Source organism: Phoca vitulina, unplaced genomic scaffold (genome assembly GCF_004348235.1).
Source record: "Phoca vitulina isolate PV1807 unplaced genomic scaffold, GSC_HSeal_1.0 scaffold55, whole genome shotgun sequence".
Classification (NCBI taxonomy): Eukaryota; Metazoa; Chordata; class Mammalia; order Carnivora; family Phocidae; genus Phoca; species Phoca vitulina.
The window spans coordinates 4,973,261-4,993,823 of NW_022589758.1; the positions used below are offsets into that span (position 1 = coordinate 4,973,261).

The following is a 20,563-nucleotide window of genomic DNA, read 5'->3' on the forward strand; positions in this document are numbered from 1 at the left end:
GTGTGCTTCCCGATGTAACGCACTTGAGAAAGACGCATCACTTATCCCTGCCAAAATATATAACCTGAATCTAATCACGAGGAAGTAGCAGACAGATCCAATTTGAGGGATATTTTGAATAACTAGCCTGTACTCTTCAAAAATTTCAGTGTAAAGAGAAAGAAAGGCTAAGGAATTGTTCTAGAATAAAGAAGACTGAAGAAATGATGTTATTATGCGTGGGGAGAGAGACAGAGCCAGAGAGAGAGTAGGAGAATGAATATGTGACAAAATATTAACAACTGTACTCTTCTTACCTTTCCCCGTATGTTTGAAAATGTTTCAAAATAAAAAGGTAAGAATATCCCAGTCCGGTACAACCTGAGCTCCGTTCGCCAAGTCTGGGGTGACTGCAGCCTAGGGTTCTGCCCTTTGGGAGTGCCATTTATTAGCTCTTCCTTGTTTTTGCCTTCTTCCACCTTCCCCATCTATCGCAGACTCTGTGTACCACGTCCGGCATCATCTTGAGCAGCTTCATTGTAGCCATGAACAACTGCAAATGCGTTGGTGTCTCAGTTCCTTGACCTGCTAAGCCCCAGCATCCCCTTACTCACTCTACTTGAGCTACTCGCTCCCATTTCCTGGGCCCTGTGGCCACCCGGATCAGCTCTGCCTCTGCAGTCTTTATGATTATTTTCCCATTTTCTGATCTCTCAATCTTCATTGAAACCTCTGGACCTTAGCCCCTTCTCATGTGTGTCTGTCTCCCCATCCATCTCTCCCCATCTATTGGCTATCACTCGAGTCAGTTAAGAGATCATACACAGTAATCATACTTTAGGCAATTTAAAAGAGAAGTAACGGGTGAAGTGTTTAATGTTCCTAGACCACTTGCTAGCAAACTGCTACAATTCCTTGATGGGAAAGCCAAGGATATTATTGACTTGACTTGGATTTTTCTACGGGAATGATTCAGATTGTTTTGTTTGTTTGTTTGTTTGTTTGTTTTTTTGAGTAGCCTTTAGAATTTGTCCTCTTTGTCAAGAAGCTTCTGATTTGAGTGTTCACAGGTACATGTCCTATTTTGTCCTTGCATGGTTACTTTCAGCTTTGCTATGTGCAATAATAGGTAGGCTGCAGCTGTGGCCTTAAAAAAATAGAATGATAAATTAGAATATTTTATAACTGGAGGGAATCTTAGAGATCACATAATTCCAAGTTTTAATTGTTCACATGGGATACTGAGGACCAGAGAGGTTAAACAATCTGCCCAAGGTTACACGGTTGGCACCTGGTTGAGTCAGAACCAAAATGGAAGTCTCTAGATTACAAATTCAAAACTTATTTTTATTATCCCATGTGGATGGGTTGCTGGGATATTTTTATTATCCCATGTGGTGGGTGAGTACATGAGTAAATAAAAAGTCAAAGAAATGACCTCTAATTCTTGTCCCTCTCTGACTGGGACACCAGAGGTTTCCAAGAATGATCAACTTATGACCTCTTGTCATTTAGGGAAAGTGATAGTTTCGTTTAGGAGGTATGTCAGTGTTTGGAGACTGGGCCTCATGCTTTCCTTTCATTTCCCTCTTGTTTAGGAAAAATGCTTTGCAGGGGCACCTGGGTGGCTCAGTCAGTTAAGAATCCAACTCCTGGTTCAGGCTCAGGTCATGATCTCAGGGTTGTGAGATTGAGCCCCACGTTGGGCTCCACGCTCAACATGGAGTCTGCTTGGGATTCTCTCCCTTTTCCTTGGCCCCTCCCGCTGCTCTCTCTCTCTCTCAAATAAATAAATACATAAATACATAAATAAAATCTTAAAGAAAAAGAAAAATGCTTTCCAGGGACAAGAATGCTGCATTGCGCCCTCGCTGTGCAGGGATGCCACAGTTTGTGGATGAGCAAGTCTCATAGGGTTCTTGTCTTGCTTGCTGCCCAAGAAGCAGGCTTTGTGACCATCTCATGCCCACTGGGCATGTGCTTTGAGCTGTTTTTCCAGTGAAGCTGAAGCCTCCCTGTGCCAGGCACACACTCTAGCAGATGGCAGATATAGAATAGCTGTAAACAAAAATAGCAAGGAAAACTGTGCTCCCAGAGCTGAGCCAGACTCTATTCTCATCATGCTTTGAAGAGCTGAGGTAATAGATGTTTTTCCCCCTTGTTTAAAGCCTTTTGCTACTACAGGGTTCATGCTCTTTCCAGTTCATTTGAATTCATTTTAGTGAATTCTATCATCCTTGTGCCTCTCTTTCTTCCTGACTGGATAGCAGGCCCCTTAAAGTTACGTGAAATATTTCTTCATCCTGATGCCTCCTCAGGAGGCCTCTGCCAGCAGAATTCCAAAGGCAGAGAGTCTTTAGATGCCTTATCGTTCTGAATATAAGCTTCTTATTTAAAGAAATGTCAAATAAACTCCTATTTAAAAAACAAACCAAACCTAAGACTCCACCTGTTAGCATAAAGAGAAACACAAGACAGAAAGTCTTAACTAAAGAGCAATTTCATTCATTCAACAAATACTTATTTTTTTATGTTATGTTAATCACCATACATTACATCATTAGTTTTTGATGTAGTGTTCCATGATTCATTGTTTGCGTATAACACCCAGTGCTCCATTCAATATGTGCCCTCTTTAATACCCATCACCAGGCTAACCCATCCCCCCACCCCCCTCCCCTCTAGAACCCTCAGTTTGTTTCTCAGAGTCTATAGACTCTCATGGTTCATCTCCCCCTCCGATTTTCCCCCCTTCATTCTTCCCTTCCTGCTATCTTCTTCCTCTTCTTTTTTTTTTTTTAACATAATAATGTATTATTTGTTTCAGAGGTACAGGTCCGTGATTCAACAGTCTTGCACAATTCACAGTGCTCACCATAGCACATACCCTCCCCAGTGTCTATCACCCAGCCACCCCATCCCTCCCACCCCCCACCACTCCAGCAACCCTCAGTTTGTTTCCTGAGATTAAGAATTCCTCATATCAGTGAGGTCATATGATACATGTCTTTCTTTCTTTGACTTATTTCGCTCAGCATAATACCCTCCAGTTCCATCCATGTCGTTGCAAATGGCAAGATTTCATTCCTTTTGATGGCTGCATAATATTCCATTGTGTATATATACCACATCTTCTTTATCCATTCATCTGTCGATGGACATCTTGGCTCTTTCTATAGTTTGGCTATTGTGGACATTGCTGCTATAAACATCGGGGTGCACGTACTTATTGAGCATCGACTATGTTCTAGGGACTATTCCAGTCTCAGGGGATATAGCAGCTAACCCAATGGACTAAAATCCCAGCCCTTACAGAGATTACATCCTAGTGGAAGGAGACAGATAATGACAAATGAATAAAATATATGCTATATCAGATAGTGTTAAGTGCTGTGGTGAGGAAATGAGATAGGCAGTGGGGGCCAGGGGGCCATTTTGAAAAGGGTGGTCAGGAAAGGCCTCGCTGAGAAGGCAGCGTTTGAGCCAAGAGTCTGCTCTCTAAGGGAGTGAGGCCTATGGATCCTGGTTGGCACTGTTCTTCTCGCTCCTTACTCTTGGGTTCTGAGATGGTGTGGGTTTGTCCACAGTAGTTTGTGAAATTTTTAATAAACTGTTATGTATAATTAAGAATCTGGCGGGGAGGGGGCACTAGAAGTTGTTAGCTGGGAGAGAGACAGTCATGATCTCTTTTTCCCCCCTTTTTAAAAAAAAGCATCTACTGTTTATTGAGTGCTTCCTATGTAGCAGGCATGTGCTAAGCATTTTATATTAATCAATCAATTAATATATTATGAATACCTGTATCAACACATTACTGATACATTATTATACATTGCTAATACATCATTATTATAACAGCCCTAGAAGGTATTTGTTCATTTGTTCAACAAATATCCATTGCCAGGCCTTACCCTAGGTGCTGGGGATATGGCAGTGAACAAAATAAAGTCCCTATTCTCATGTAGCTTAGCTAATAGGGGGAGATAGACAATAAACACATAAACATACGACTATATAGAATATCAGATGGTAAAACGTGCTATGGAGAACAATAGAACAGGTGAAGAGCATAGGGATTGTGAGGTAGGGAAGGTGTGGGAGGGAGGGCATACTATTCTACATATTGTCTCATTTTTTATGGCTGATTCCAAATGCCACACTGGGTTGTACAGCATAATGGTTATAAGCCCAGTTTCTGGAATGACCGAGATCCAGATTTGACTCTGTATTCTCCCACTGACAAGTGATGTGACCCCAAACAAGTTATTTCTGAGCCTCAGTTTCCTTATCTGTAAAATAAGGATAATGACACTTCCTAGGATTGTTGGGAGGATTAAATCAAATCAAATGAAAGGATCCACATAAAGCACTGCCTGGCACAAAACAGATGCTCTGCACTTATTATTTGCCTTCTTCATTGACCTCCTACATGGATATTCATTCCATGTAAAATACCTGATAATGGCTGCCACCACAGAAAAGAAGCCATTAAAAAACAAAAGCCCCCAGCTTGGCAATAGAGGATCCACCTGTGCTGGGTACAGGAAATTGGCCAGGTAACTTGTTAAACCTATGCTGTTGCTTCCTTCTAGAAACAAAAATAGAAGGCCCTTGGGACACATATGGCAATAGCTTTTATTTTTTTTTTTTTCTGCCTGGAATTAATGTGACAGGGAAGACAAGCCCTGTTATGTGATGAAGCAGCAGGACCAGAAGCGGATCTAAGCTGTCCAACAAGTCCAGAACTAGATGACACAGATCTTCAACTCTGCAGGCAGGGTTGGGGGTTATGGAGCCAGCAGCCCCTCGGGTAGGGTCTATCCTACCTGGGCTCTACCATCTGCCATTTTGCAGGTTTCTGCTCCAGAGGAGAGTCCTCAGCTGGCTAGAGTGGCTGTGTGTGTGTGTGTGTGTGTGTGTGTGTGTGTGTGTGTGTGTGCGTGTTTGGGGTGGGGTGGGGGCTTCTTAGGAATCAGGTGAGGTTTTAGAGGTCTGGTGTTGGTACACTTAACCCTGCCCTGCTGGTCTCCTTCCCTGTGCGGGAGGGGGTGCTGGGGGGACTGTGGGCCGAAGGAGCAGGAGCAGGATGCGGATCAAAGTCTGTTTTGTCAGCTGCTGCTGAAGTGCTCAAAATCCCGATGTACGATTCTGATAAGGGCCTGAGCTGGAGCATCCAGGAAGGTGGACGCTTGAGGCCTAACCTGAGCCTGTTCTTCCCGCCCGATGAGACTGGCTCATCAGGCAGGGTCTAGTCAGGAGGCAGAAACCATAGAGGGATGTGACGAGAGAAGTGAAAGGAAAGAGCTGTTAAGTGGGTATCAGATTGTTCCTAGGTAACGGAAACGTCTCTGAAGGAGCTCTGAGGCCTATGGAGGTACGACAGTTACCATCTCTAGGGCTGAGAGAACAAAGGGGAGAGACTGGAATTATTACAATCTAGAAACTTGGAGGAGGGTTCCTGCAGAATTGAAATTCAGACCTTTGACAATGGGGGCTGCTCAGCTGGTGCTGGTGTCTCTGAGGGGCAGCCCCGAGGCTGGTTGTGCAAGTGCTGCATAATGCACACTGGATCCAGCTGCTGCTACAAGGAGAAACTGCTGCGGGGGGGGGGGGGCTGGTGGGGGGAGCCATTGCTAGGCAACACTGAGAGGAACAGGAAGCAGACAGGAAGGAGTGTGTCTCTCATCCCTCCTCCAGCCTCACCATCTCCCTCTACCTCCCCCTTTGGCAGAGCCAAGCAGGTAGTCCCCCCCCACCCCCCCGGGGGGCTGATCAGAAATGTGGCCTGCAGAGCCCCAGTTTCAGCATCAGGTGAGCAGACTAGAGAAGTGTGGGGTGACAGCTGACACGTGATAGCTTAGCAAGTGGCATTCATGCCACGGTAAGCTCCGGTGAGGAATGCAAGCATCAGCAGGCATGGTGGCTTTCTGAGCCCGGAAGGGAGCAGGGGATGGCTCAGCTTACTGCCTTTGGAGCAGAAAAGGAAATGCAAGAGCCAGGGAACTGAGCATGGCCGTCTGCCTTCCACACCTACTAGTGAAATACAGCCCCCCAAAGTACTGTGTGCTTATCAGATAAAATAGCAACTCCTCCCCTGGGGAGTGGGGCGGGATCCCGGCAAGGGACTGGACTGAAGAAGGCAGAGATAGGACAGGGGGCTTCCATCACCTATTTCCCCTCACGGGGGAGGAGTAGAAGCGGTAGTATAGGTATCGTGTGTAGCTTGGTGCCGGGCACATAGTAGGCATTCCATAAACGGTGGCCCTTATTCAAAGGAAGGAAAGGTGCACATAGGTTAGGGAAAGAAGTAGCTGGCTATAGTGGAGAGAGCCCAGAGTTTGGACTCAGAAGACCTGAGTCCATACGAGGTAAGTGACTTGGAGCAAGATACTTGCCTCTCTGAACCTGAAGTTTTCTTATGTGTAACATAGAGATGATACTTGTGGGGGCCAAATCTCTTCTAGCAGCCCCTTCACGTATGGTAGCTATTTTGTCCCATTATTAATTATAGAAATAGTAAGCGTGATTATTTCTTATCAGTGGTGCTAGCCCTAAGTAGAAGAAACTTTAGTGATCATTTATTCCACTGCATCATTGTGCAGATGAAGAAACTGAGACGCAGCGAAAGGTCAGTAGGTCTACGGAGGTTAAGTGAGACCTGGCTTCCGTTCTGCACTGTGCATTTCCACTTAGTGGCTAAGTGACCTTAAGTAGTCTGTCTCAGCTTCTCGGTGTGGCGAGGACTGTGGAAATGAATCCATGGCCTGGCCCTCAGTAAGTGCTCGGTAAATAGCCCTGGGACAGTTCCTTTGCGCTTGACGAACAGAGAGAGCCCCTGAGGTGAGGGTTGGCTGGTCATGACAGGGACTGTCCCATAGAACAGACCTTGCAGGTGAGCCTGGGCTCTCTGTAATGATACAGTGAGAACACTTGAGATTTTGAGCCTCCCAATCATTTGCTTTGCGATATTGAACAAGTCACTCTTACTTCTTCTCCCTGTGGTGTTCCCCTATAAAGATCATGATATTTGACCTTATGTCTATTGCCTGGGGTCTTCTGGAAGCTGAATAATGAAATGAGTGTCTCTGGAACCAGAGAGTCTTGGAGAAACTCATAAATAAATACCCTCAGATGACTAGCATATCTAGTGTACCAGAGCAGTATTAAGCCAAGGATACTGGGACTGGAGGCTAGAATCCTGCTTTTAGAATTCAAATTGTTCTTGTTATAGTCAACTCTTAATTTTTATGTGCTAACTGGGAAAAATTATAGCATGAATAAAAGAAGCCAGCTGGTGTTGATTGCTCTTCGCTCGAAAACTTGAGGAAGGCATAAGAGACTATATTTTAAATCTCGTTATCTCTCACCTGATCGCTTTCTTCAAAGCCATGAAGCGACAGGATGATTCAAAGGCTCAGAGCCCCAGAAGAGAGTCAGTGTACTGAATAATCCACAAACAAGACGATGCTTATCACTATAGTAGCCGTTTGTTTAGCCATTTATTAACCAGGCATGGGGATAAACTCTTCACCCGTAGTAGCTCATTTCATCCTTATTGTAACGCTATGAAGGAGGGAGGTGTGTTCATTTATCCGTCTGTCTTGTATCAGTTGAATCTCAGGTACAGAAGCTGGAGTGAATCATACTTTTCAATTCATCGTACATTGTCATCACTGGTCTGTGCGAGACCCTTCCTTATGTTAGCTAATTAATTTGCTTGTTCCTTTTTACCCACGTACACTATATTCATTCACCCCCCCCATAAATAACCAATCTATTTTTTTAGTGTCTTTTCCTTTGTATATATTCTTATGAAGTGTATATTTTGGTTTTGTGTATGTGTGTTTTAAATTTATATAAAATGACATCATGTTATATTTCATTGTCTCTAACTAAAACTGTTCTCCCTAAAGCACTATATTTTTAAGCCGCATCCATGTTGCTATGGGTTTATTTAATCTGTTGCTTCCAGTTGTGACATAATAGGCCATGGTGTGCGCCCACCACGGTCACACATTCTCCTACCCAGCAATGGCCATCCAGGCTGTGTTGGGGTCAAACTCCCTACTGCCACAAGCAAAGAAACACTGTATCCCCATACGTCTCCCTTACGGGCTCTGTGAGGATTGCTTGGGGGTATATAGTGAAGAATGGAACTGCTACTTCATAGGGATACATAGAATGTGAATATGCCTGGGTAGTGCCAGAGGTAGGTGCTGTTATTTCCCCCATTTTACAGGTGAGGAAACTGAGGCTTTGAGAGTTTTAATAACTTACCAGAATCACACAGACAGTGATTAGCATAGCTGGGATTCAAATTCAGACTTTCTTGCCCCAAAAATTCTACCCTTTTTTCCCCCCCAAGAGAGAGTGCACGTAAGCAGGAGGGCAGGGGAAGGGGCAGAGGGAGAGAGAATCCCAAGCAGAGCCTGACTCGGGGCTCCAACCCACGACCCTGAGATCATGACCTGAGCCAAAATCAAGAGTTGGACGCTCAACCGACTGAGCCACCCAGGTGCCCCCCAGAAATTCTACTCTTAATGGCTATGCCATCATTATTCTCTGAGTATTGGAGACTTGAGGACGTTCTACAGAAACATAAAGGTAAATCCCATTGTGGTGTGTATATTCTTAGAACCTAGGAATCCAGGTGGACTGATTTTTTTCTAAAGCACCTACTTCCCTGTCCCATAGCTGCATAGTAACTGGTTTCCTCTGGTTTTCATATGCTATGGGTCTGCAGTGCTAAAAGCCGCGTTGGTCATCCAGAACTGGTACCGAAGCTACAGTGCTCGGTGGAAGGCCAGACAACGCTATGCCCTCACCATCTTCCAGTCTATCGAATATGCTGACGAACAAGGCCAACTGCAGGTCTGTGTTGCCGGCTTGTCTCTTCTTTTGGTAAAATGCTTCTCTTTACCCCTCATGATTGAGAAAAGGAAAGTTTGGGTCCATTTACCTTGGTGAAAGCTTTAATAGAGGGCGACACTGTCTTGGAAGTAGCTGTGGAGAGAGAGTAGGATTTGGGAAGAGGACGGTATTTTTCATTTCTGAAGTTTATATTTTGAACAGGGCTGCCAGATGTCTAGTTAACTAATAAAAAATGATCTTATTCTGTTCTTGGGCACGTGTCCCAGGAGGAAGTAAAGTTGTTACTTTACGAAGGAAAAAATATTTTAAGGAGTTAAAAAAATGAAAGAATTTCCTGAGAACAAACCTGAGAGAGTTCTAGAAGAAAATAGAGATGGGCGAGGAAGGCCTTTTTCAAGCTTGCAAAAATGCTGTACAAATCCAGCTTTAATGCTTCTTAGTAGAAAAAAAGTCCTTTTTGGCCATTAAGGGGAAGGAGGATATGTGATATCCTCTGCTTCTGCAGGGGGTGCTGCCCACCGGCTGAGGGAGGAGGGAGGCAGGTAGAGGCTGGGAGAGCGCGCCAACAGTATTTGCCATGGTGGCTGTTTGGGGACCATTCACTGACTAATGTATTTCTATTTTGTCCAGCTATCCAATTTCTTTTCCTTCATGTTGGAAAACTATACACATATACACGAGAAAGACCCAGGTAAGTAAAATGTTTAGTCTTTTGAAAAGCAGTCATTAAATATTGAATTGTCCTCATCAAGGGATGTAAACTCTGAAGATGGCAGGGCACTAAGAAATTAAAAAGATGCCCACCTGTCTTGTCTTTGTGACACCAAACTGGTGAAATCAGTTCAAGTGGCTTTTTTCTCTGATTGTTGTTTACTAAATTTGTTTAATTTTGTCACTTTCACGAAGCTGAATTAGATTTCATTCAATGTTAATTTGTTGAACACCTTCTCTGAACCACAATCTGTTGATGTACAATGGTAGCTTTAATAAAGAGGATCTTATTTTTTTATCCACAAAACTTTCATGCCGAGAGATCAAAATAAACAAATCTGGGGGGACATGGTGGATTGAACACGGTTTTCTGTTTTCTGCAGAGCTAGCTGTCCATCTCTCTGTCTCTTTATCATTTATGTAGTTGTTCTGAAATGACTAAGTAAATCATCTCAGGGACAGGCAATGTCAGGATGGTTCAAAATGATTTTAAAATTATAGTTATTCCCAAGGCATGCATGCATTTCTCCTGCAAAATCAAGATGACTGTTGTTAACTTCAAGGTAGATGCTAGACTTAAAAACTTATTTTTCTTTAATTTGGGCCAACCATTTTTTGTTCTAATTAAAAGTGTATGGCATCCAAGAGCTCCTTTTAAATCATCCAGTGAGCGAGCACCCTTCACTGTGGCAAAAGAATGGTATTTTAATGGCATGCTTTGAGCTGAGCACATATGTATGAAACTAATTAAAGCATTTAATGATCTGTAGAAGCTTTCTAAATGGTAGAATAGCCAAACCTGAGGAGTGGGGAGTGGGAGGAAGTGGGTATTTTGCCATTTTCTTTCTTTTAGATAATTGCAATTTGAAGATAGTTGTTTGTGCTTCATGTTCTTTGGCAAAATATTTCTGAGAGGAAATATAATGATGATGAAATGAAGCAGCACTGTTTTTGCTAATGACCTAATATTTCAATCTGGGCTGTGCATCAGAATCACTTCTGGAGATTCGTAGCCACAGATGGCTGGGTTCCAGCCCAGAGATATTGACTCAGGCTCTGTATTTTAAAAAATCTGCATGTCAAAAAATTCTGTAGGTGATTTAAAAATATTAAAAGATTTTATCAAAGAAGGAGACAGTGGTTTAATCTTCTTAGGTAAACTTTTCTTCAAGTATAACATACATTAAAACACACAAATCTTAAGTACAAGAATCAATAAATTTTCTTGAAGTAAGCATGCCCTTGTAACCTGCACCTAGAACAAGAAAGAAAACATTATCAGAGCCACCGAAGCCTCTCTCCTGTCCCCCTCCAGTCACTTCCCAACTCCCCCATAATGGCTTTCCTGACTTCTACGTCCTAGATTGGTTTTGCTTGTTTTTGAACTTCACTAGATAAATGAAAGCACAGTGTTGAGTCTTGTCTTTTACTCAATGGCGTATTTGTGAGAGTCATCCATGTTGTTGCAATTCGGTCATTCTTATTGCTGAATGATGTTCCGTTTTACGAATTTACCAAAACGTATCCATTCTATTGTTTATGGACATTTGGGTTGTTTTCAGTTTGGGTAATTTGAATGGTACTGCTATGCACATTCTTGTACATGTCCTTTTTGGTGAACATATATATCATTTTCTTTTGCTATATTCTCATTTCCAGTTATCTATTGCTGCATAACAAATCACCCCCAAATTTAGAGGCTTAAAAACAACAGCTATTTTATTGCTCGTTATTCTGTGGATCGGGCATTTGATCTGGGCTCCGTGCAGATGGCTTGTCTTCGTTCCATGCGGTGTCAGTTTGGCTCACTCAACCTCGCTGGGCTGGGTAGGGAGGTCTAGATGGTTTTACTCACCTGTCTGGGACTTTGGTGTTGGCTATGAACTTAGATACCTCAATTCTCCTCATGCAGCCTCTCTGTCTAGCAGGATATCCCAGACTTCTTTACATGGTAGCTGGATCCCAAGAGGACAAAGGCAGAAGCTACAAGGCCTCTTAAGGTCTATTCTCTGGAACTCACATAAGATCGTTTCTGCCGTATTCTATTGGTCCAAGCAAGTCACAAGGGCAGCCACAGATCCACAGGGGTTAGGAAAGCTCCATCTCTTGCGGGGGGGGAGCAGCAGCGTTATATTGGAAAGGGATGAGGGATATAGAGGGGCTTGATTCACCGGGGGCCATTATTATAAAGTTGTACCATGACCCCAGAGTGGAAGTTTTGGGTTACAGGGCATGCGTGTGTTCAGCTTTATTAGATACTGACAAACCTTCTTATAAAATTGTTGTACCAACTTATACTGCCACCAGTGGATGAGAGTTCCAGTGTTTTCTATCCTCTTCAACACTTGGAGTTGTCATTCCTTTTCATTTTAGCCATTCTGCCTGATACGTAGTAGTATCCCATTTCTGCTTTAATTTGTATTTCCCTGGTGAGCGGTGAAATTGGTCACCTTTTTGTCTATGTAGTGGCCATGTGAACATCCTGTTTGGTGAAGTGCCTATTCAGGTCTCTTGCCATCCTTTTATTGGGTTAGCTGTTTTCTTCTTACCAATTTTTAAGAGTGCTCAAAGTATTCTACATATGATAATATGAATCTTTGTTAGATAAACATATTGCATATATCTTCTCCTAGTCTTTGGCTTTTATCTCCCTAATCTTTAAATGCTGCCTTTTGATGATAACAGACATTCTTGATTTTAATGTAGTACAATTTTTTTCCCTTTATGGTTAATACTTTCTGCATCTTGTTTGAGAAATCTTTGTCTGATATGAATGTGTGTGTGTGTGTGTATGTGTGTGCACGCACGCACAAAAATAAATACAGGAGAAACCTATAGGATAAACCAGAAACTAATGGCCTTGTTTACCTACAGGGGATGAGTGGATGGGTGGGAACAGGGGAGAAAGAAAGAATGGGAGAATGGAGTTGGGTAGAGGGCTGTGGGAGGAGTAACACTCCTCTGAATGTACCTTTTTGTAGTTTTGACTCTTAGAACCATGATAATGTTTCACATCCATTAAACAAATTTTTACAAACAAGAAAAGAATGTATGTGTGTGTATTTCCAAAATAGAATACACACAGTGACAAATGAATTTAACTGTATTACAAATAACAGAATCACCTCTTGCAGTTGGGGAAGAAACAAACTAACCTAAGTAACATTGGAAAATAGGGCTTTAACTATAATGAGCCTTGATGATGCTTCATTTATATTTTATCCTGTGTGGGGTTTGCTTGAGCTTCTGTGATATCTAGGTTGATATTTTCCATCAGGTATAGAAAGTTTTTACCCATTAATTATTTAAAATATCTTTCAAGTCTAAATATCTTTTTCTTTGTGAATCCCTGCTTTTAAACTTAGAAGGCCTTGAAATATTTAAAATGTGGATCGCTATGCCTGGATTTCTAGATTTTTTTTATGGTTTGACTTTTAAAATTTTTAACACTTCATAAATTTGGGATTTTTTATATTAAACCAAAAAAGGAAATCTTGATGCCTTGTGGTTGAAAACAAAGAGCACAGCTAAAAAGAAAATGTCCAAGTAGTTAACCAGTTTTTCCCACAATGTTTATTTCATAACGTATCTTTTCACCATGGTTTGTAGTGCCTCCTTCACCATGTATTCATTTAAAAAATATGTATTAGGGCATATTTCTAGGCCTCTATTCTCTTATACATCTCTCTATTATAGAGTCCTAGAATCTTACCGATTTAATTATTGTGTGTAATGGAAAAATTAATTTGCAGATTACTTTTGTAGGTTGATTTCTTTTAAAAATTTTTTCCACGGGGCACCTGACTGGCTCAGTCGTTAAGCGTCTGCCTTCGGCTCAGGTCATGATCCCAGGGTCCTGGGATCGAGCCCCGCATCGGGCTCCCTGCTCCACAGGAAGCCTGCTTCTCCCTCTCCCACTCCCCCTGCTTGTGTTCCCTCTTTCGCTGTGTCTCTCTCTGTCAAATAAATAAATAAAATCTTTAAAACAAATTTTTTTTCCAGCTTTATTGAAATATAGTTGACATATAACACTAGAAGTTTAAGGTATACACTGCAGTGATTTCATATATGAATATATTATGAAATGATTACCACAACAATGTGGGTTAACACATCCATCACCTCACAGTTACAAGTCCTTTGTGTGTGGTGAGCCCTTTAAAAATGTACTCTCTTAGTAACTTTCAAGCATACACTAAGAGTAGTGTTAACTAGGGTCACGGTGCTGTACATTACTGTGGGTTGCTTTCTGATGGCCTTCTTTGGTGGGAAGGTTCCACACAACGTCCACCTAGGCCTGTTTTTGCAGAAGCGCCAGAACCGCTAAGCAGGGTGTATTTAGGGACCAGAAGATCACTTAACATTCCCAGATATCGTCGGACTAATGGTTTTAACTCTGAGGCACAGTGTTAGTTGAGACATCCTGGGTGTTCCATAGGTAGGAGGTGATCTGGAAGCCATTCATTTCCGTGTCCTACTACTTAGTGGCTCAAACCAGTTTGTAGGACTTGATGGGGAGACTCAACACATCCATCCCATAAGGTAGAAAGCCAAAGCTGCTGTACAGAGCAATAGGTTTAAACAGAGACTGGTGGAAGTGGGGAGTGGGATGGAGCGTGTGCAAGTGTTGTTTTGACTATCCTTTCTGCTTCCCAGATCAGCCAAAATGTCCTATCAGACCCAGGTATTTTATATTTTTTTGTGGCTATGGCCAGTAGGTTATTTTCCCCATGGTATCTCCCCAGTGATTATTGGTAGTATTTAACAAGCCTTTGACTTATATCTATTTGTATTGTGCTACTATTGAACAGTAGCATGAATGAACTTATTGTTATTATTATTAATTATTATTATTGCTGGTATCTATTACATGTTTGCCATGTGCCATGTCTTTTAAGTGCTTTAAATATTTCATTTAGTCTTCATGACAAACCACTGAGATTAGTATTATTATCATCCCCTTTTATTGGATGAGAATATTGAGGCTTAGAAGGTGACCTCCCAAGGTTATTCATCTCAGCAGTGGTAAAGCTGTGGTTCAAACCTCTGTAGTGTGGAATTCTCCTATCAGTTCTGGGAGTTTCTCAACTGATTTTCCGGAGTATGGATATTTAATCACACTGGGCACAAGTAACTTTATTTTTACCTCTTTCTATCCAAGCTCTTATTTCAGCTTTGTATTTTGTTGCATTGGCTAGAAATAGCAGAACAATGTGAAAAGTAAGCAGTGAAACTAGGCATCCTGATTTGTTAATGCTTTAATGGAAAAACCAGTCTTGTTGATTTAAATTTTTAAAATTCTGTTAAGGAGGTAGGCTTTCATTCCTAGTTTTCTGAGTTTTTAAATAATCAGGAACAGGTGTTGAATCTTATGAAATGCAGTTTTGCCATTTCTTGAGTTTATTATATGGACACTCATAGTTTTAATCCAGATTCATAACTGAGAAATGAAATAACTATAAAATGCAGTTCAATTGGTGCTTTTCTTTTCCCAGCCACATCTGTAGCTTGTTTTCAAAGTGACACATGGGCAGTAGGGGCAGAAAGTGTGTGTGTGTGTGCGCGCGCGTGTGTGTGTGTGTGTGTGTTGTTTTTTTTTTTTTTAATTATGGGCTTTAACATGTTCCCTGTCCAGTTTTTGAATTTGTACTGGCTAAAAGAAAAGATTATATGTGGGGGGTAGTTTTGAGATATTTTCTTTAGAACAACTTGTAAAGGTATCATTTGGTTATAATTCAAGATTTCATTATATTTAATTAGTTTAGATTCATGTTGACAGAATTGTAAATCAAACAGGTAAAGATTCATTCAAATTACATGGTGCACAAATCTTTACATATTGTTGGCATTCATTAAATTATTCTTATTAGTTATAATAGTTACAGCCCATACTACTTGCATTCGAATTGGTACAGCTTCTGATTGTTTTCATATATGACCCACATTAGCTACCCATATTAGGAAGAGAATCTATGTTATTTTTTTTTAAATGTGGCTAAAAGTCAGCAAAAGGATTATGATTTGATGTTTACTGATATTTCATATTGAGTAGTTTTGACTAAGAAATGGCTTAGGGAAATGGTGCTTTTTCGTGTATTTATCACAGAACTTATAAGAAATGAAGGTGAACAAATGTATGGAAAGAAGGGCCAGACCAAGCTTTTTGTTTGTTTGTTTTAAAGAAGAAAAACAGTACTTTAATTTTGTTCTTAAACAAAACAAGACTGCATTGGGCTGATGAGAAAGGGAGAGCGGACAGAGCACGTGTGAAGAAACTCATGTCATGCTTGTACTTCACACAGGTGGGATTACTCAATAAGTCAGTTATAAGATGATATAGTGGGACCAGCGGGGTTGTTTTTGTCTTTCTTTGTTGTTATTGTTGTTTTCCCAAGAGGAGCCCAATATTTCAGTGTGTAGAGTCAGGAAGATGTATCTCTAAGAACGGAATGGTATGATCATTAAGACAGTTAAGTAGAGTATTGAGGCTTTACTGCTTGCACGATGGAATCTGAGATAAAATTTACCAAGCTGCTCTGCATTTCTAGTTTTCAAACATAAAACGGAATAATTAAGTGATTCTCAAATCTCAAACCAAATCCAAATGAGAAAAATACACTGCGCTGGACCACACTGAAGACACACCTTATTATTCCTACATCTAACTTCTTATAAAACATCATCAACCACCACCAAAGAAGTGTTGGGGTGGGTACACAATAATTTAGAAAGCATTTTTAAATTACCAAATATCATGACTTACTTTAGCAAGTTTTTTTTTTCAAGTTTAGTTCTTAACTCTAATCTCTCAGCATAACTGGATCATGAAAAAACATGCATTCTATCTACATCTGCTAACGTCACACTTTCCAAACATGTCTACTCTAAATATTCAAAAAGATAGAAACTACTTGCAGAAAACTTCTGATTCCCATTGGCTTGGTAGCAATTGTTAATGAGTTGAAGAATACATCACCATCCTCTGTATCCGTTATCTGTTAATGAAATAATACTGTGTATTAAACAACCACAATAGCTCAGTGGCATGTAATAAACATTTCTTTTGCCCACAAGTCTACAGGTTATCTGAGTACTTCTGCTGATCTTGACAGGCTTGATTTGGCAGTTTTCCTCAGCTCTTGGCGAGAGTTCACTCATGTATTTGGAGGTCTGCTGGCTAATGGCTGATCTGGGATGGCCTTGGCTGGGGTGACTCAGTTTTGTTCCCCATAGTCTTGGAGCTTTCATTAGGTTAGCCTGGGCTTTGTGCTAGTAGCTTGGGTTCGAAAGAGAGAGCATGGAAACATACAAGGCCTTCTGAGGTCTTGACTTGGAAATGGTACGTAACACTTCCACCACATTCTTTAGGCCAACACAGGTCATGAACCCCACAACCCAGATTCAAAGCCTGGGGAAATAAACTCTTGATGAGAGTAGCTGCAAATCGCATTAAAAAGAGCCAGGCTAAATGTCGGGATAGACAATCGGGGTCACTTTTGCAATCAGTCTACCATACCCACTTTCCTCTTTCTACAACCGAATTGGCCAGATTTCTGTTCTTGGGCTGACTTTTTTATAGGCAGCCTAGCAAGAAAGGGACCCTGGATCTCAGCACCTACTGAAATGGGCAGTGCAGGCAATCTGTTACACAGAAATGTTTCTCTGAGAGAGAGACCCTATGGGTATTTCTGCCTATGTTTCATCATCTAACTTTATCTGCTTTGTTATCAAGAAGAAAAAGAAAATCATGTCAGAAAATCTGTTTTTATGTGAAAAGTGTTTAACAGGGGAAAAATTGAATGTTGCAGTTTAATTTTCTGAATAGCACAGATGTTTGAATCAAATGCAATACATTGTTATGTGTTCAGCCCGATTTGTAAAAATCTGAGATGTAAGAGTAGGCAAAAAATGTAGAGGTAGAGTTTCAGAGCATCAAAGTGCCTTGATTGCCCAGTTTTCCCTGTGTTTCTCCTTCTCCTCCCCACCAATGAACTCACTGCTTTGGTACAATGTCCACTCGGGAAGGGATGAGGGTGATTCATGTAAATGTACCTAATGATCTGAGAACAAATCCTTCCTCATGATTATATGTGGGATAGCTTGGTATTCATAACACATAGCACAGTGCCTCATGTGGGCTCGATATTCAAGAAGGTATTTATTGAATTTAAGTATGGGAATGTTGATTCCCCCACCCTTTCTGTCTTTCCTTTTCCAGAATTAGTTGCTCGACTTTTTGGTAGCACCCTCCAGGACTGCAAGGATAGACAGGAGTATGTCTCATTCATAGACGTCCCAGACTCCTATAATGGTCCTCGGCTGCAATTTCCTCTCACTTTTACTGACATTGATTTACTTGTTGAGGCCTTCAAGCAACAACAGGCAAGTGGAAGCAGATACTGCCATGATTCTTGTACATAGCATGTGCTCAGTGACTATCTGTTGAATGAATGAATGAAAATACTATAGCGGAAATGTACTCCCTTGGGGGAAAAGCTTCATAATAAGTCAGAGCTACCCTCTGCTTTGCTTAACCTATTAAATAGAAGTCTCCTCAGATGCACAGAAACTTCCTATCTATAGGCGTACAGCATTTCCTTTTTTCTGAGATATAATTCGCATATCATAAAATTCATCATTTTCAAGTGAGTGATTTAAGGGTGGGGGGATGGGTGAAATGGGTGAAAGAGAGTGGGAAATCCAGGCATTCCAGTTAGAATGAGTAAGTCATCAGGTTAGAAGTTACAGCATAGGGAATATAGCCGATGGTACTGTAATAGTGTTGTATGGTGACAGATGGGAGCTACACTTGTGGTGAGCCCAGCATAACGTATAGAGTTGTCGACTCACTGTGTTGTACCCCTCACACTAATGTAACATTGTTTGTCAACAATTCTCCAGTGAAAAATAAATAAATAAGGCGCCTGGGTGGCTCAGTTGGTTAAGCGACTGCCTTTGGCTCAGGTCATGATCCCAGAGTCCTGGGATCGAGTCCCACATCGGACTCCCTGCTCAGTAGGGAGTCTGCTTCTCCCTCTGACCCTCTCGCCTCTCATGCTCTCTCTCACTCTCTCTCTCTCAAATAAATAAATAAAATCTCAAAAAATAAATAAATAAGAATGTGTACAATTCAGTGGTTTTTAGTGCATTCACAAAATAGTGCAACCATCACCAATATCTAATTCCAAAACATTTTCATCACCCCAAAAAGAAACTCCACACTCATTACCATCCCTCCTCCCTCAGCCCTGGCAACTATTATTCTACTTTGTGTCTCTATGGATTTGTCTGTTTTGGACATTTCAAACAAATGGAATTGTATAATATGTAACCTCTTTTGTCTGGCTTTTTCACTTAGCCAATGTTTTTAGGGTACATTCATGCCATGGCATGTTTCATTGCTCCTTTATTGCACTGTCTAATATTCTGTTATAAGGATATACCACATTTTGTTTATTCATTCGTCAGTGGATGAACATTTGGATTTTTTTCTACTTTTTGGCTATCATCAACAATGCTTCTATGAACATTCACTTACAGGTTTTTGTGTGAATGTGTCCTCAGTTTTCTCTTGAGTATATATAACTAGGAGTGGAACTGCTGGGTCATATGGTAACTCTGTTTAACTTTTTGAGGAACTGCTAAATTGTTTTCCACAGTGGCTGTGCCACTTTACCTTCCCACCAGCGATGCATGAGGGTTCCAGTTGCTTCACATTTTTTGCCAACACTTGTTTTTGCTTTTGTTTATTCTTTTTAATTGTGTTTTCATTATAGCCATCCTAGTTGTATGTGAACTGATACCTCATACTGGTTTTGATTTGCATTTCCCTAATGACTGAAGATGTTGAACATCTTTCCATGTTTACTAGGCATTTGTACACTTCTTTGGAGAAATATCTATTCAGATGCTTTGCCCATTTTGAAATCAGGTTATTTGTCTTTATATTATTGAGTTGTGAGATTTCTTTATATATTCTGGATACAAATCTCTTACCAGGTATATGATTTTTTTAAAAAGATTTATTTATTTGAGAGAGAGAGAGAATGTGGGGGGGAGGGACAGAAGGAGAGGGAGAGAGAGACAGAATCTCCAGCAGACCCCCCGCTGAGCAAGGAGCCCAATGTGGGGCTCGATCCCACGACCCTGAGATCATGACCTGAGCCCAAACCAAGAGTTGGATGCTTAATCAACTGGGTCACCTAGGCACCCCTCAGATATATGATTTGAAATTTTTTTTTTCATTCTTTAAGTTGTCTTTTCACTTTCTTGATAATGTCCTTTGATTCACAAAAGTTTCTAATTTTGGTGAAGTCCAGTGTATCTATTTTTTTTTCCTTTGGTTGCTTGTGCTTTTGTGTTATATCTAAGAATCCATTGCCAAATCCAAGGTCATGAAGATTTACCCTTTATATTTCCTCTTAAGAATTTTATAGTTTTAGCTCTTACATTTAGTTCCATGAACCATTTTCAGTTATTTTCTGGGGGTATATGGTATGAGGTAGGGGTCCAACTTTATTTTTTGCACATGGATATGCAGTTGTCCTAGCACCTTCTGTTGAAGAGTTCATTCTTTCCCCATTGAATGGTCTTGATATCCTTGTTGAAAACTAATAGGCCACAGATGTATTGATTTATGTCTGGACTCCCAATTCTATTCATTTGTGTGTCTATCCTTATGCCAATACCACATTGTCTTAATTACTATAGCCTTGTAGTTAAGTTTTGAAATCAGGAAGTATGAATCCTTCAATTTAGTTCTTCTTTTTGAATATTATTTTGGCATTTGGTTTCCCTTGCAATGAATTTGAGGATTGGACATTTCCATTTCTTTAAAAAAAAAGCCCATTGTGATTTTGGTAGGGATTGCATTGAATCTATAGATCACTTTGGACAGTATTACCATCTTGACAATATTAAGTCTTCCAATTCATAAACACATGATGTCTTTCCATTTATTTTGGTCTTCTTTGATTTCTTTCAGAAATGTTTTCTAATTTTC

The 20,563-nt window shown here is 40.9% G+C and overlaps 1 protein-coding gene across 2 annotated transcripts in view; it reads left to right on the plus strand.

Annotated features, from left to right (window-relative positions):
* The window catches only part of PPEF1 (protein phosphatase with EF-hand domain 1), a 96,464-nt gene that overhangs the window by 11,749 nt on the left and 64,152 nt on the right, over positions 1 to 20,563 (plus strand). For both annotated transcript variants that reach the window (XM_032389601.1, XM_032389602.1), the window contains exons 2-4: positions 8,723 to 8,850; positions 9,481 to 9,541; positions 17,780 to 17,943. In XM_032389601.1, coding sequence (XP_032245492.1) covers positions 8,723 to 8,850; positions 9,481 to 9,541; positions 17,780 to 17,943 — 353 coding nt within the window. The remainder of the gene's footprint in view (positions 1 to 8,722; positions 8,851 to 9,480; positions 9,542 to 17,779; positions 17,944 to 20,563) is intronic.